This window comes from Schistocerca piceifrons, chromosome 7 (assembly GCF_021461385.2).
Source record: "Schistocerca piceifrons isolate TAMUIC-IGC-003096 chromosome 7, iqSchPice1.1, whole genome shotgun sequence".
NCBI classification, from domain to species: Eukaryota; Metazoa; Arthropoda; class Insecta; order Orthoptera; family Acrididae; genus Schistocerca; species Schistocerca piceifrons.
Window position 1 is genome coordinate 329,863,639 of NC_060144.1, and position 17,280 is coordinate 329,880,918.

A 17,280-nucleotide genomic window follows, 5' to 3' on the forward strand; every position below is an offset into this window, starting at 1 on the left:
GGTCTCGAAATGGAAACCACTGTGAAAATCCGACGAGGCTTTTCACAGACGTTTTTGGCAGTGTCTCTAATATGCCCGTCGATCGCATCAAGACGCTCTTTTCAGTTGTGAGTGCACTGTGAGCGAGTAAAGGTGCCTAGAACTACGATGTCTCCCGCCACGTAGGAGGACCGGTGAGAGGCTTCGCCTTAATGAATGCAGCCCACCTAACACAGCTGCCACGCACTTCCTTCTTCATGGCAATTCTCAGCCGCACTCTGCAGGGGCAGTGAAGAAGCTCCTGCAGTCTTTTCGATTGGAAGTGTGCGATCACCCACAACACAGCCCTAATTGGCTCGACCTGAATATCATCTCTGTTCACATGAAACGCTGGATATGAAGACAACACTTGGGCGCAGGCTACGCGCTGTACATCAGCGTAGAGAATTATCGGAAAGCACAGGCGGCTGCCTTCTATGACGATGGTGTTGGAAATTTGGTATAACGCTCCGACAAATGTCTAAGTCGGAGCGGCGACTAACAAGGGAACCTCCCCATCGCACCCCCCTCATATTTAGTTATAAGTTGTCACAGTGGATAGGCCTTGAAAAACTGAACACAGATCAATCGAGAAAACAGGAAGAAGTTGTGTGGAACCACGAAAAAAATAAGCAAAATATACAAACTGAGTAGTCCATGTGCAAGATAGGTAACATCAAGGACAATATGAGTTGAGGAGCACCGTGGTCCCGTGGTTAGCGTGAGCAGCTGCGGAACGGGAGGTCCTTGGTTCAAGTCATCCCTCGAGTGAAAAGTTTAATTTTTTATTTTCAGTCAATTATTATCTGTCCGTCCGTCCGTCCGATGGACATATGCGGGATTTGACGGTCTACACACGGAAAAATTTGAAAACGTTAAAAACATATGTTTTGACAGAGCACAGGAAAAACTGCGACTATGAAACTGTTGCATTCATTTGTTGCAGTTTATGTGACAAACTCTTATGTTTTCATCACTTTTTTGGGAGTGATTATCACATCCACAAGAAAACCGAAATCGGGCAAGGTAGAAGAATCATTTTACCCATTCGCCAAGTGTACAAGTTACGTGGGTCGACAACATATTCCTGTCATGTGGCGCACATGCCGTCAGCAGTATCGTATAGAATATATCAGACGTGTTTTCCTGTGGAGGAATCGGTTGACCCATGGCCTTCCGATCAAATGTTTTCGGTTCCCATTGGAGAGGTACGTCCTTTCGTCTACTAATCGCACGGTTTTGCAGTGCGGTCGCAAAACGCAGACACTAAACTTATTACAGTGAACAAAGACGTCAATGAACGAACGGACAGATCATAAATTTGCGAAAATAAAGAAAGTAAAAGTTTCACTCGAGGGATGACTTGAACCAAGGACCTCTCGTTCCGCAGCTGCTCACGCTAACCACGGGACCACGGCGCTCGTGAGCTTAAGCTACCCTTGATGTTGCCTATGTTGCGCATAGACTACTCAGATTGTATATTTTGCCTATTTTTTTCATAGTTCCACACAACTTCTTCCTGTTTTCTCGATTGATCTGTGTTCAGTTTTTCAAGGCCTATCCACTGTGCCAACTTATAACTAAATTTCAGGGGGGTGCGATGGGGAGGTTCCCTTGTAAGTAGAGAAGTACCTGGAAGGTGTAGGTAAATGTGCAAAGAAAACAGTTTTGATTTTCCTGTGGTTTCCATTTCGCGACCGATCGTTCCTTACTCTTTCCTTCGTATAAGTACTTTCGTTACTACAGTTACTTGCAGCTGTAGTAGCAATAGTACTAGTAGTAGTTGTGCTGATGGTGTGGTGGCAGCTGAATGAGTAGAGATACAGATACTTTCATTACCATTACTTGCAATAATAGTAGTAGCAGTTAAGCTGGCCCCACATTCATTAGTGCTGCTACTACTACTACTACTGCTACTAGTGGAAGCAACAGTGGCGGTGCTGCTGCTGCTGCTGGTGGTAGTAGTAGTTGTTGCTGTTATTGTTGTTGTTGTTGTCATCGTCGTCGTCGTTGTAATAGTAGTACTAGTAGCAGTGGTAGTATGAGTTCATTACTTTTGTCACTTGCGCAAGTAATGGTAGTAGCAATAGTAATAGTAGTAGTAATGGTAGTGGTGGCAGCAGCTGTATGACCTGCTATCATTACTATTATTACTATTACTTGCAATAATAGTACTAATACTTAAAGTAGTTACTTAAAGTATTCCGCACCCCCATTATTGGACAGACACAAAGCTGGCTGATTCTGCTTAGCAGTGAGAAACAGAAGACCTTCACCCTGAATGGCACTTTCAGAAAACGCTCAGTGGACAAGCGAGTGGAACTCAACACTTTTACTGCAAGTGTTTCCCTATCCCCTGAACCAGGACGTGCATCTCACGAATCGATGTACGGACAGCAGTTGTATTGCGCTTGACCGCTGTGCAGATGCCGTACGTGGCGTACTTGCAATTCCCTGCCTAGACAGCGGACGCAATATGCCGTCCGCAAACTCTTATTAGAGTTAAAGATACGTCAGTGCAAGACAGAACATGAGTTAAGGTTTCTGTTTGCTCTCAAGCCTGAAACAGATATTCGACACACGTTTTCTCCTATGAAAAAGCACCTCATTGTGTGTCAGAATCCACAAAGAGCTTAAGAACCGTCACTCGAATAAACAGAATAACAACTCTGTCACGGGGAAAAGACTTCACGTGCTCCTTGTGTCAAAAGCAACATTTCTCAATATCTAACCGGCAGATTCTCCACTGTGGCCCTCGCCACTGAAGTCTCTAACTCGATCCCCAGAGTGAACTGTCTTCGATCACTCTCGGCAGGGCCAGCCGCGGTGCCCAAGCGGTTCTAGGCGCTTCAGTCCGGAACCGCGCGACTGCTGCTGTCGCAGGTTCGAATCCTGCCCTGGGCATGGATGTGTGTGATGTCCTTAGGTTGGTTAGGTTTAAGTAGTTCTAAGTTGTAGGGGACTGATGACCTCAGATGTTAAGTCCCATACTGCTCAGAGCCATTTGAACCATTTTTGAACTCCCGGCAGGGCCGCGCGGGGTAGCTGCGCGGTCAGAGGCGTCTTGTCACGGTCCGCGCGGCTCCCCGCGTCGGAGGTTCAAGTCCTCCCTCGGACATGAGTGTGTATGTTGTCCTTAGCGTAAGTTAGTTTAAGTTAGATTAAGTAGTACGTAAGCTTATGGACCGATGACCTTTGCAGTTTGGTCGCGTAAGACCTTACCACAAATTTCCAAAATTTACTCCTGGCAGGGAGTGCCCTCGATCGATCCGCGGAGGGCAGTCCTTGCTCATGTCATACTCCACTCCCTCCAGGACTTGTGGCGTTTACGAATCCCAGTCGCCATTACAAAAACATTACGTCCCTCTACATGGGACATGAATCTGCTAGCCTATCACCTGAAGCTCATACTCCTTTCAGAAGATTTTCTGGAAGGTTCCCTCCCTACATCCTTAGCACTTCGCCAATCAAAACTGCATCCTTACTTTTGGGTGGGAAGGGTTGCGTGGCGCTTCCCGTGAGAAGCTTCCTCAGGGTTCAGCTCGAGAACATCGTTCGTCACCCCATGCATTCCTTCACACTAAAAGGATGTCTTTTCGCCTTCTTCAGCCTCTGACGCTCTTCCTGCAGAGACGCTATTCAGAATTTTTTTTCCGTCTCAACAGAGAGCAACCTCCTGCGCGCTCTGTCTACACTACTGGGGTTCTGCCTCCTCTGCCATCACAAACCAACTCGAACACGCTCTGCTCTCTCTCAGGGCAGCAAATTTCCACTCCCGTAGAACACAACAAGTCTCTTCCCAGCCAATGTCTAGCTAATAGCTGCACCTGAGGAACATGTGGCTCTTTTCGTCTTTTCTGTTGGTGCTCTGCCGCGCGGGACTAGCCGAGCGGTCTCAAGCGCTGCATTCATGGACTGTGCGGCTGGTCTCGGCGGAGGTTCGAGTCCTCCCTCGGGCATGGGTGTGTGTGTTTGTCCTTAGGATAATTTAGGTTAAGTAGTGTGTAAGCTTAGGGACTGATGACCTTAGCAGTTAAGTCCCATAAGATTTCACGCACATTTGAACGACTTTTTTGGTAGTGCTCTGCCCTAATAAACTCTCTGACATGCAGTATTACAGTAATCGTTAGTACAGGGTGCTAGGCACCATCATCCAACGAAATGATTAATAATCCGATTGTGCAGTGCAAACAGTGATCTAATATAATACACATTTACAGGAATATTAAATGTATGGTGGCAAAGTCGTGCTGCCATACAATGTAATAGACGTTGCGAAGTACGCTAATTAGAGATTTAACTTGAAACACTTCTAAGATAAAACAACTGACCTAAACTAGAATGTGACCAGAGTAAGAGAACCCACTGCCAGGTCTTGTGATTCGTCCGTTAGCATATTTCCAGTTATAGTCACTTGAAATCCGATGGGTATTTTGGCCCCGCGGGATTAGCCGAGCAGTCACAGGCGCTGCAGTCCTGGACTGTGCGGCTGGTCCCGGCGGAGGTTCGAGTCCTCCCTCGGGCATGGGTGTGTGTGTATGTCCTTAGGATAATTTAGGTTACGTAGTGTGTAAGCTTAGGGACTGATGACCTTAGCAGTTAAGTCCCATAAAATTTCACACACATTTGAACGTTTTTTCGTTAGTTCTCTGCCCTAAGAAACTCTCTGACATGGAGTATCACAGTAATCGTTAGTACAGGGTGAAATCCATCATCATCCAATGAAATGAGTAATAATCCGACTGAGCAGTGCAAACAGTGATCTAACATAAATATACATTTAAATCAAATGGTTCAAATGGCTCTGAGCACTATGGGACTTAACTACTGAGGTCATCAGTCCCCCAGAACCTAGAACTACTTAAACCTAACTAACCTAAGGACATTACACACATCCATGCCCGAGGCAGGATTCGAACCTGCGACCGTAGCGGTCGTGCGGTTCCAGACTGTAGCGCTGAGAACCGCTCGGCCACTCCGGCCGGCAAATATACATTTACAGGAATATTAAATGCATGGTGGCAAACTGGTGCTGCCATACAATGTTATAGATTTTGCGAAGTACGCTCACTAGAGATTTAACTTGAAACACTTCTAAGATAAAACAATTGAACTAAATTAGAATGTGACCAGAGTAAGAGAACCCACTGCCAGGTCTTGTGATTCGTCCGTTAGCATATTTCCAGTTACAGTCACTTGAAATCCGGTGGGTATTTTATTGGGTCTCAAAGAAGGACAGTGGATCGAGAAGGAGAGAAGTCCTCGGGTGAAGGGAGAGCGGAGGGGGCACTGACCTGCCGAGGATCTTGGAGACGCATCCGTTGGAGACCTGCAGGATCCTGGAGATGTCGCAGGGGCGCGCGCCCGAGTGCGCCAGCTCGACGATCTTCTGGCGCGTCGAGTCCGGCAGGGGGCGGCCGTTGACGTAGACGCCGCCCAGCTGGTTGATGCCACTGTGCCCTGCAGCAGAGCAGCCAAACATGGCAGTATGGTGGTGGTGCGGGTGCTGGTGGTGCGACGCGGCGGCGGCGGCGGCGGCTGCGGCGGCGGCGGCGGCGGCGGCTGCCGACACGGCGGCCGCGCTCACGCCCGGCGCCGCCCCCGCGCCGGGGCCGCCGCCCACGCCCTGCAGCGCCGCCGGCTCCTCCTCTGCGGCAGACAAAAAGGCGAGAGCGCGCGTTAGCCCCGCCGGCCGGCGCAGCCGCCACCGCCGCCGCCGCGCCGCGCCGCGCCGCGCCGCGACGCCTCTTCGTTGGTGACGCCTCTCACCTCTCACCTGCCCCGACTGCTCGCACAACAGCACAAACAGTTCGTATTCCCTTTGCGTTAAAAGCTCTCTGCAAACATGGACATCATTGCTCCCACTCTAAAATACAAATTGCCTTAAACGGTCGCATAAATGTGACTAGTTACATCGGTTTCTATTTTTAAGTGATGTTGATAAAGGGTCCGGCTTTAGCCTAAGCTACAAAGTTCGCATCTAAAATTACTACCTCTTATTCACTAGTATGTTATCCGCTCTGTGATTTAATGTAATAATAATATCCCTCTACGACACCGAGCGAGGTGACGCTGTCGTAGGACACTGGACTCGCGTTCGGGAGGACGATGGTTCAATCCCGCGTCCGGCCATCCTCATTTAGATTTTCCGTGATTTCCCTAAATCGCTCCACGCAAATGCTGGGATGGTTCCTTTGAAAGGGTACGGCCGACTTCCTTCCCTAATACGATGAGACCGATGACCTCGCTGTTTGGTCTCTTCTTCCAAACAACCCCAACCCCTCTAAGACAAAAAAAAAGAAGAAGAAGGCGCACCACGAAGGATTTACCCGAATGAGTCGGAACTAGGTAGATGTTATGTGCATGTACAGACAAACAAATAATTACAATTTCAGAAAAGTTGGATATGGTTTTCAAGAGAAACAGATTCACAAACTGAGCGGGTCAGTAACGTGGTGGCCCACCTCTACCTCTTATGCAAGAAGTTTTTCGGATTGGCATTGATTGCCACAGTTGTTATTTGTCCTCCTCGGAGATAAAATGATTCAATTGCTCTAAGCACTATGGAACTTAATTTCTGAGGTCATCAGTCCCCTAGAACTTAGAACTACTTAAACCTAACTAACCTAAGGACATCACACACATCCATGCCCGAGGCAGGATTCGAACCTGCGACCGTAGCAGGAGCGCGGTTCCGGACTGTAGCGCCTAGAGCCGCTCGGTCACAGCGGCCGGCTCCTCGAGCATATCGTGCCAAATTTTGTCCAGTTGGCGCCTTAGATCATCAAAATCTTGAGCTGGTTGGAGGGCCCTACCAATTTTGCGCGAAACGTTCTCAATTGGGGAGAAATCTGGCGACCTTGCCGGCCAAGGTCGAGTTGGCCAAGCACGGAGACAAGGAGTAGAAACTCTCGCCAGATACGGACGGTCACAATTTTGGTGAAATGTTAGCTCACGATGGCTCGCCATGAAGGGCAACAAATCGTGGCATAGAGTATCGTCGATGTACTGCCAATCAAAGGAGTCGTATTATGAAATGAAATGGCTCCCCCCACCATCACCCCTGGTTGTCGGACGTATGGCGGGCGACAGTCAGAATGGTATGCCACGCTGTTCGAGCCTCTCCAGACACGTCTGGTCTCCGGGACTCAATTCTAAGCTGGATTCATCACTGAAGGCAATTATACTCCAGTCAATGATATCCAGGGGTGTACGGAGACTCTCTGGACAGCGGTGTGATACCGACCTGACTGTCGCCTCCATACCGCCCAACAACCAGGAGTGATGGTCTGGGGTGCAATTTGATTTCATAATATGACTCCCTTCATTGGCAGTACATCGACGGTATTCTATGCCCCGTTTTGTTGCTCTTCATGGCAAGCGATCGTGGCCTTACTTTTCAGCAGGATAATTCGCGTCCGCACACGGTTGGAGTTTCTACTCCTTGTTTTCGTGCTTGTCAAATCCTACCATGTCCAGCAAGATTACTCCCCAGATGAGAACATTTGGAGCATTATGGGGAGGGCCCTCCAAATAGTTCGGGAGTTTGAAGATGTAACTCTCCAATTGGACAGAATTTGGTACGATATCCCTCAGGAGGACATCCAACAACTCTATCAATTAACGTCAAGCGGAATAAAAAGTTGCATAATGGCCAGAGGTGGACCAACGCGTTACTGACTTGATCAGTTCTTGAAGCTCTCTCTCTTAAATCAATCATCCATTTCTTTCTGGGGTTGTAACAGTTTTTTGTCGCCACGGGATCATTACAACTACCTACTTCCGTCACATTCGGATAATTCCTTCGTGGTTCGTCATTTCTTTTGTCTTAGAGTGTACAAATTGCTTTAAACTGTCACATAAACGTGACTAGTTACAGCAATTTCTATTTTAACCTAAAGTGTCCACATTTAAAATTCCTACCTCTTACGTAATAATATTCTAAATGGCCTATGAAAATGAGCGTTTGGCGTCATTGGCCGGGAGGCCCCTTACGGGGCAGGTCCGGCCGCCTTGGTGCAGGTCTTATTACATTCGACGCCACATTGGGTGACCTGCGTACCGGATGGGGATTAAATGATGATGGAGGCAACACAACACGCAGTCCCTGAGCGGAGAAAATCCTCGGCCCAGCCGGGAATCGAACCCGGGCCCCTTAGGACGGCAGTCCATCACGCTGACCATTTTTTTTTTTTTTTCGTTATTGATCGTTGTGTTTGGTCGTTGCAGACGTCGCAAGACATCCTGTTCAAGTTCGGTGGTTGATCCTTCCACTAAGTTTTTTTATTACAGAGGCCAACCGGCTCTCTGACCGAACACGCTGAGCTACTGTGCCGGCTAACCATTCAGCTATCGGGGCGTTATGATTTCTTATAAGGTAACGATTGTTTCATGTGGGTCATTGGTCTGGTGCAAGTCTTTCAACTGGACACCACTTCAGCGACTTGCGTTTCAGTGACCTACAGCAGTTATCCTATTGGGGGAGAGGGACCTACAGTTTAACGTGGAATGCGAACCACGTGTCGCTTCTGGCGATGGAAATGTTTGGATATGGCGAATGATTGAAGAACATTATTTGTCATCATGTATAATGTCAACGATCTGTTACGGAGAAGGTGGTGTTACGATATAGGGGTATTTTTCGTCGTTGAGATATGGTATCCTTACTGCACATAACAAATTGCTAAATGCGGAATTATATGAACACATTTTGCTGCATTGTGTACTATGTACAGTAGAGTAGCAGTTCGGAGACGATGAACTTTTATATCAGCACGACATCGCACTCTGTCATGAGACAACATTTGTGAGGCATTGATTTGGAACAAAAACATTCTTGAAATTTGCTGTCCTGCCAGAGTTCTGACCTAAACCAAACGGACAGTTTTGGAATGGGTTGGAACGTCAATTTCGCTACAGACCCCAGTGTCCAACAGCAATACTTCTCTGATATCGACTCTTGAGGAAGAATGGACTGTGGACTGCCATTCCTCCAGAGACATTCAGACGCCTCATTGAAAGTGTCCCCAGCAGAGTCCAAGCTGTCATAAAGGCGAAGCGTGGGCACCCCAACCCTCCGCAGTAATGTCAGATAGTGTACATTTCACGAAGTGACCACGAGATGAGAACTATACAAATGAGATCTCATATGGAGGCTTATGGACATTTGTTCTTCGGAAGTAGAACGGTCTGGCGTAGGGATGTGAGAGGGGTGGTACAGATTACTGGAGTGGCCTCCCTCACAGTCTGTAAGGTGGCTAGATGCAGAAATACATCCAGACACCTCATCAGTGAACTAAGGATTTCTCTCTGATGACAGAGGACGGAAAAACCTTTGCGTATCAGAATTGGGCTATGGTTGCTTTGAAAGGAGGGACGGAAAGAATAGGGGCTTACGCCTTTAATAGACCCTTCCAGCACAGCCCTTAGCAAAATTTACAGAGCTACTGGTAAATTAAACAATGCGTGGCCGCCTTTGGTACGTGATTTGTGCAAATGAGGGGAAACCCCAAAGCGATGTCCAGTTGCACTAGACCTGAACACGGCTTCTGGGCAAATGACGTAAACCTCTCGCCCCTACAATCAAGGCATTTTGGTGTGCTTGTTGGATACTTACACGCAATGTATCATAGAATAGGGTGGCGCAATAGTTCTAGGACCACTGAAAGAAAGCTCAGTGAAGGCTGCTGAAGGAGATGGGTCGCGTATTTATAATGGGCCCGTCTCGGCATTTGTTTTTGCGCTTTTGGGACACTGTAGGAAACATTATTTTCAATGACCGGCCTGGAATCTGAATCACCGGTCTCCCGAATAGGAGTCCAATAATTTATCTTTGCGTCCCTTCGTTCGATGTCCTATTTTGGGCGATACGTGGTTCAACTCTGAGTCAGACCGACACGTTTTAAGACTTTCAGGATACCTCGAAAACAGTTTAGCAGTTTGTTGCAGCAGAGAAACCATGGTTGGGCATATCCGATCACCATTAAATATAACCTAGTGTTCCGACTCTAATGTCGATGGGGCTTTAATAAATAAATGTCGTTTCTGCTCATTTCCGTAAGAGTGCTAGAGTTCGCGAAATTTCTCGTTGGCAAGTGATGCCACTGGATTTGGCATTAAACTGTCTTTCTATTTCTCTACGGATTAACTTGGAAAGTCAGACGAAACAAATAATTTAACACACGAAATGGTGCAACATTCAGACACACACCGATGCACAACTTTGCATGTGGACATAGTTTAGTAAAATAAAAAAAATACACCTCGTTTCAATGATATACGTATGTGATATGCTCTTTATTTCGCAAGCAGTTGTTCTGTCTGTCAATGGCGGATGCTGTCAAATACAACAGTCACACAAATAACCTCTGATGCCTGATCGGGGACAGTTTGTGTTCTCGTATTTTGATTGTTGTCATCCCACCTTTTTAGAAATAGTTTTGGTTGCGGCACACTGTACTCGTGTTATTTGCTGGGCTGCAGGAATCTGTAAAACGGCTTCAATCGGATGTGATAGGCGCCACCAACGAAGCGACAGCGTAAGGACGGGCGCTGCGCTTGCTTGCACATAGAGCAGTGAGGCCAAGCTGCGATGCACACAACAATGTAAATTTGAACAATTTCGCTTTAGGTAGAAAGATAAAGAAACAATTTTGAGAAAATTTGTGAGTCTTCTCTTTCTACCTCGACATCAGATAATTTTTTTTTTCTGCACTTATGAGCGGCAGTTCTTAATATTTACGAGATTTTTCTGTAAGTTTTATACCAATTTTTTCCGTACTTACCCATTCAGCGGAGCATGGCAGTCATTACTGCTGTTGTGTTACCAAGTCTTTCACAGTTTTATATGATAATATTCGGTGGTAACTGTATAAAATAATAAGACTTAAATCAAGTAGCACACAGCGGAAATGATGAATTACTGAGCATTCTTAAACATTACTTTATTATTATTAATCATTCTTAGGTTGGCAACCCCTGTAGCAATGGACAAAAATAAAGTATTCCAATGACAGTTACTGATACTGAAGCTTATACAATCATTGAAAAAGAACAAACAAATAAAATTTTCGTTCTACAGGGGGAAAGAATCCTCTATAACTTTACTGTAGAAAAAAATGCTCTGTACCAGAACTCGTCAGTGAACTTTTGTCTACAAGAACCACAGATTCACTGTGCTAGTATCTCTCTGTTAACTTTTTACTATAAAATTTTCCCCACATATAAGGTCTTAGGATGCTAAGTAGCACATACTCCTTTTAAGATAGCGGAATTCTATCTCAATCAAAACATATGGTATCCGGCAGACTGAAGCTCTCAGCCGGATCGACATGGGACAGCACTGCTAGTTCTCTCCCGAGAAGGACTAAGGCTTTACTTAAAGAAGTAGCGGCTTCGGTTCTGATTGCATTACGGTGAGTAGAAGAAGGATAGAGAAGGAGGGAGGTAGAAAGCTTTCAGATATTTTGTAACAAGGATTATTTTCGATAGTGTGCACCTCTACTCACTAAAAATTCATTGTACTAAACTGTGCCCAGAGGAAATTTATAAATTGTTCTTATTAACATGTTGGAGACACAGTATTACAGTTACGAACCCAAAACATAGACAAAACTCCACTACAGTGAATCGTGTGAACGCATTGCACATACCACATGCAGTTTCAGCACCAAACATCTAAGGTTGCTGGATGTAACAATCGTTTAAAAAATGATAATGCTTGTACGAGTACTTCCATGTTTTAATTCGAAATATTCCACATTTCCAATGTATAAGGAGACAAAGCGTGTAGTATCAACAAAGACAAATATTTATGGCTAAAGTAAACCGAAAATTCTGCGCAGTTCTCATTTTGCATTAAACACTTTTGAAAACTTTTACAGACATCAAAAAACGTTTTGCATCACCTCGGTTCCGAGAGTTCCGGAACCTGTACAGAAAATTGGAATAGAGATCAATATAAACATCACTTCCGCCCTTTCTACTGCTCATGAAAACCACACATTTCATGTTGTACCACCATACAGCGACACCTTCAGAGGTGGTGGTCCAGATTTCTGTACACTCCGGTACCTCTAACACCCAGTAGCATGTCCTCTTGCATTGATGCATGCTTGTATTCGTCGTGGCATACTATCCACAAGTTCCTCAAGGCACTGTTGGTCCACATTGTCCCACTCCTCAACGGCGATTCGGCGTAGATCCCTCAGAGTGGTTGGTGGGTCACGTCGTCCATAAGCAGTGCTTTTCAATCTATCCCAGGAATGTTCATGTCTGGAGAACATGCTGGCCACTCTAGTCGAGCGGAGCCATTATCCTGAAGGAAGTCATTCACAAGATGTGGACGATGGGGGCGAGAATTGTCGTCCATGAAGACGAATGCCTCGCCAATATGCTACCGATAGGGCTGCACTATCGGTGGGAGGATGGCATTCACGTATCGTACAGCCGTTACGGCGTCTTCCATGACCACCAACGGCGTACGTCGGCCCCACATAATGCCACCCCAAAACAGCAGGGAACCTCCACCTTGCTGCACTCGCTGGACATTGTGTCTAAAGCGTTTAGTGTGACCGGGTTGCCTCCAAAACGTGTCCGACGATGGTCTGATTGAAGGCGTATGCTACACTCATCGGTGAGGAGAACGTGATGGCAATCCTGAGCGGCCCATTCGGCATGTTGTTGGGCTAATCTGTACCGCGCTATATCTTGTCGTGATTGCAAAGATGGACCTCGTCATAAACGTCGGAAGTGAAGTTGCGCGTTATGCAGTCTATTGCGTACAATTTGAGTCGTAACACGACGTCCTGTGGCTGCACGGAAAGCATTATTCAACATGGTGGCGCTGCTGTCCGGATTTTCTTTTGAATATCCCTCATAATTCCAGTTAATGTAAATACTGGAAATCCGACGTCTTCGATGGCATTCAACAACACGTACAAAAGCGATTGTAATTCAACTACAACCACTAAATTTGATAAGATACTCCACGAACCAAGGCAGGAAAAATTATTTCTGGAGCTTTTCACGGCTTTGCGGTTGTTTGAACGGTTCCGTAAATACAAATTTGCATCGTGCCTCGTATGTACGCTCTTAAGTCTTCACTTTCTCCCACTTGTAACAACTACCAAAATCTAGGAATCTAAAAGAAAGTGCTCATGGATAAATTTATTAAAATTTAACTGAAGAAATCTTGTTTCACGTCAATGCTGATAACTCTTGATTTTGTTAGTTTATGAAATACACTTACATTTAGCTGTTATAGTTTTGTTGTCGCCGATGTTTGGATGTTAGACAGTAACTTTCTTTTTTTTCTACTCTAACTCCGGGTCTTCAAATCAGGATCACTATCAGGAAACCGAATAAAGCAGACTGCTTTTCTTAACAACAGTGCGCTTATGCGTCAACGTTCTCCCCACGCCAGGGGTGAAAACTGTTCGGCAACTTAATATTGCAGGTGTATTAGCTTTGGCGACGTTCATATAAAATTTAACGTGGTATTTTGAAAGTGGCGTTTGTTTGTCTGCTGACACTGTATGAACATTCGCTTGTCGCTGCTCTCTACACGCCTGTTTTTGCTCGTGCTTTGTATGACGTGGGGTATTATTTGGCGTAGGGGATCATTCCTTGTATGTATTAAAACTGATATTGACCTTTTTATTCCTGGAAAGATGTCTGCCTCTATACGTATCACCATACAAGCAGCGATTTTTATAGCCAATCTTTTTTCTTTTAACTGATACAGCTTTTGACACGGTCAATTCTGAACATTTGGTATTTGTTATTCAGCTACGTACCTTTCGCTTTCAAGTTATTGTTTGCCGTGAGCATTCTGTGGACTCCGTCCGCCGTAGGCGGTATCACCGCGTCAATTTGTTCCACGAGATTGTTAAACACGAACCTATTGGCGGAACTTAGAATGTGTACCAAGTGTAATAAAAAGTGAAAAAAGCTTTTTAAATCGAAACAAATATACGAAAGCTGGTTGCGCGTTACGCCAAATCCGACTGAAATAAATACCTATTCCATTTTAAAAGTGATGTAAGAGGTCACGCTGACAGATATATGTGAGGTTCGACAAGTGGGACCTGTGTGTAATTATTTGTTGATTTAACGCTACACGAGCCACGTCAGGACAACAAATTACAGCTGACCACGACTATCGAAGTAAATGAAAACGTTTCAGTACATCCGAGTTTACGTTCCCAGTTCTGCAATAAGAAATAACCCGTGGCTCCATCGTTGCCTAGAAAGTTAATATTCATTCACAGTGCTGAAGAGCACTAGGCTTGATTGCTGACAATCGTTTCCTGCTCACCACTTGCTCCATTATCAGGTAACAACTGCGGATCTTTGCCTAGACTCTTATAGCGAAGATTATTTTTTCGGGAGACCATAAACCTTTCGGTCTGTTTTGAGAAGAGGATTCACTTTCGTTATCATCTTCTATTCGTTATCCCATAATTTTTCACTAAAAGTGGTGCAAATTTTATGTCGCCTGAGCAGGGTTTGTTTTTGTCAATTTTTGGCAACTAAGTTTACCAGTAGACCCAACTGAAACTGCTACTTTTGTGTAGCAGTAAGCAGGAAATTAATTTCGTAAGCTGGTGTTTCTATATATTTGTCCAATTCGACTATACAGTCAGTACTTCATTAATATAGCAAAATCAAGATCTACACGCCAGTCATTTCGTTGTCGTTATCCAGCTGGCAATAAACCCGACATGCGCCCTTCTATTACTGTTATAGATATATTGTTAGGCTCGTCTGAAGCATTTATTCATAGTCATTACGACATTGTTTTCGATATATTTTGACTAACGTTCAGTCTTGATCACGTCATGTATGTTTTGATGATACAGGTAACCGGTTTCGGTTCTTTCTACAAAACCATCATCAGACCCATGGCTCCCTTAGGATGGTAGGCGGAGCTCTCCTCGCTGCTACTGGTGCCTCCAGTTCTTTACCATTGATATTCTTCTCTACTCCCGCGTAAGATCCGAGCCACCGTTTAGATTTTGAATAAAAGTCATTACCTATTGTGGCTAATGACTTCCAGCGTAAATAGTCACCTTCATTCTGTCAATGGCCAAAGACATCCGTAGGAAAAGACAGAGATTCAATGCAGTCTCTCCCGCCCTTCTGGTGAAACTGCCCCTAAAGGCCCAACAATGCGATCGTCGGCGTGAGAATGTACAAGGCAATTAAAGCCACTGCCTTAGTGATACATAGTATGTGTCCACAGAGCATGTGACCTGTGACTGACTGTGGTGTTTGCCGTGTCAAAGGAATGTGATGAAAACTCCCCTCCCCCCGCCCCCCTCCTCCTGCCGGATCTCTGCCTAATTGAGAACGTCTGGAGCATTATGGATAGGGCCCTCCAAACAGCTCGAGATTTTGACGACCTAATGCGCCAGTTGGGTAGAATTATGCGCGATATCCCTCAGGAGGACATCTAACAACCGTATCAGCCATTGCCAGGCCGAATAACTGCTTGCTTAAGGACCAGAAGTAGACTAACGCGTTATTGGCTTGCTCAATTTGTGAAGCTTTTTCTCTTGAACAAATCGTCACATTTTTCTGAATTTGTAATCATATGGTTTTCTACACATGTACATCACATCTGCCGTTTTCGTTCCCATTCGGATAATTCCTTTATGGTGTACCTTTTTTGTTACACTGTACATTTGTTGGTGATTTCGAGGTTTACAGGGTGCGAAATTTAGTAACATAGCTGTCTCCTCTGGAAGCAACAATGGGACTAACTCGACAAGGCATCGAGCCGAATTGAGCTCAGATGACGGATTCGGCTTGACCAACAATCGACACACCCGGTATCGAGGTCGGTCAGGGCCAGACAGGGAACTTGTGGTCCTGTGTTATCTTGCTGAAACGTAACGTCACTGAGACCTCAAAGATAGCGCCCAGCCAGCAGTCTTAAGATATCAGAAACCAATAGCTCTTGCCCAGATTTCCAGCTACGAGAACAGAGGTGATCGTGCTGTGTTCGCAATGCCACCACATACCTTCACGCCCATAACACAATGAGGAATGGAATCTGGCAGCGTTCGTTATCCCAGTTACTTCAACACGTGGATGCCTCCGTGGTGATTGTGTCCACAGAACTAGGACTTAAATAAGGCGACATGGTGGCATTACTGTATCCATCGTTGTCGTTTGGCGCACCACTGTCGGACTGCCGCATCAAGGGAACTTGCAACAATGGTCGCCCTGCTGACAGACCGTAGTGCTTCAGACGTCGCATTATCCGTGTGTATCTTGCTGCTATCATGTGATTTCCTGGTATAATGTATGTGTCGGAGCTGTATGATCTTGCACAGGTGCATGAACAGTACTCCTCTCGGGCGCTAGTCTTGGGGCCGTTGAGATCCTGCGTAGCGTCGAGTACGGCGCTCCTCAACCCATTAATTCCATATTCGCAAGACAATCGTGCAATGCGATCAACGTGAGCAGCAATATCGCGGAGCAATTAAACACTGTCTTGATAAGCAACTATCCTGCAGCTGTCGAGTTTTGACAAGTGTTTGTTTCTTCTTCTTCAGTGGGGCGTAACACGATCTGTTCACAAACAAGCAACGTTCATATGTGATTTCTGATTGAGAAACCGTTGCGTGATCATTCCTTTCTATGGACTCTGTCCAGAAAGTTCGATGAATGAGATGTAAGTGTGTTGCCTTTCGCCACGACGCCGGGTGTGTTACTACCGAATTCATGCGTTGGCACCAGATATTTCTAGTACTGGTCCCAGAGGGAGCCAGTCGTCAACCACAGCCACCAACCGACAGCCGCCTTATGGATACGATCTACTCGACCGGCGCAAGCAGCGCTGCTACCCAAGTGTACGAGAAGCCACTGCAAGCCCTCAGTGCTCTGTTATACACCTGCGGAAAATCAGTGCCCCTCCGCCCCCTCTCTCTTCCTATTCTGTGTGTGTGTGTGTGTGTGTGTGTGTGTGTGTGTGTGTGTGTGATATTACACTATGTTACAGACATGACAATGGACTTGAAGTATATGGATTGTACATGGAATCTGACAGCATCTGTGTTCCGCAACCCACAGAAATTAAGTAAACGATTTTTATGTAATTGTTGTTGTGTCTTTCATTCTGTGATTTCTGCCTTCAGAACCCACGCATCACTGCAGTATACAACAATAACAGTGTACTACCGCCTAATCCCACGCTAGACGGGTCATGGCACGTCTGAACAAGTTCCTGAGCGGTGGCACTGCGATTGCGCTTCT

At 45.8% G+C, this 17,280-nt stretch overlaps 1 protein-coding gene across 1 annotated transcript in view; it reads right to left on the reverse strand.

The window, feature by feature from the left end:
• The window catches only part of LOC124805675 (paired box protein Pax-6-like), a 337,185-nt gene that overhangs the window by 239,392 nt on the left and 80,513 nt on the right, over nucleotides 1-17,280 (reverse strand). The window contains exon 2 of the mRNA XM_047266245.1: nucleotides 5,313-5,478. Coding sequence (XP_047122201.1) covers nucleotides 5,313-5,478 — 166 coding nt within the window. The remainder of the gene's footprint in view (nucleotides 1-5,312; nucleotides 5,479-17,280) is intronic.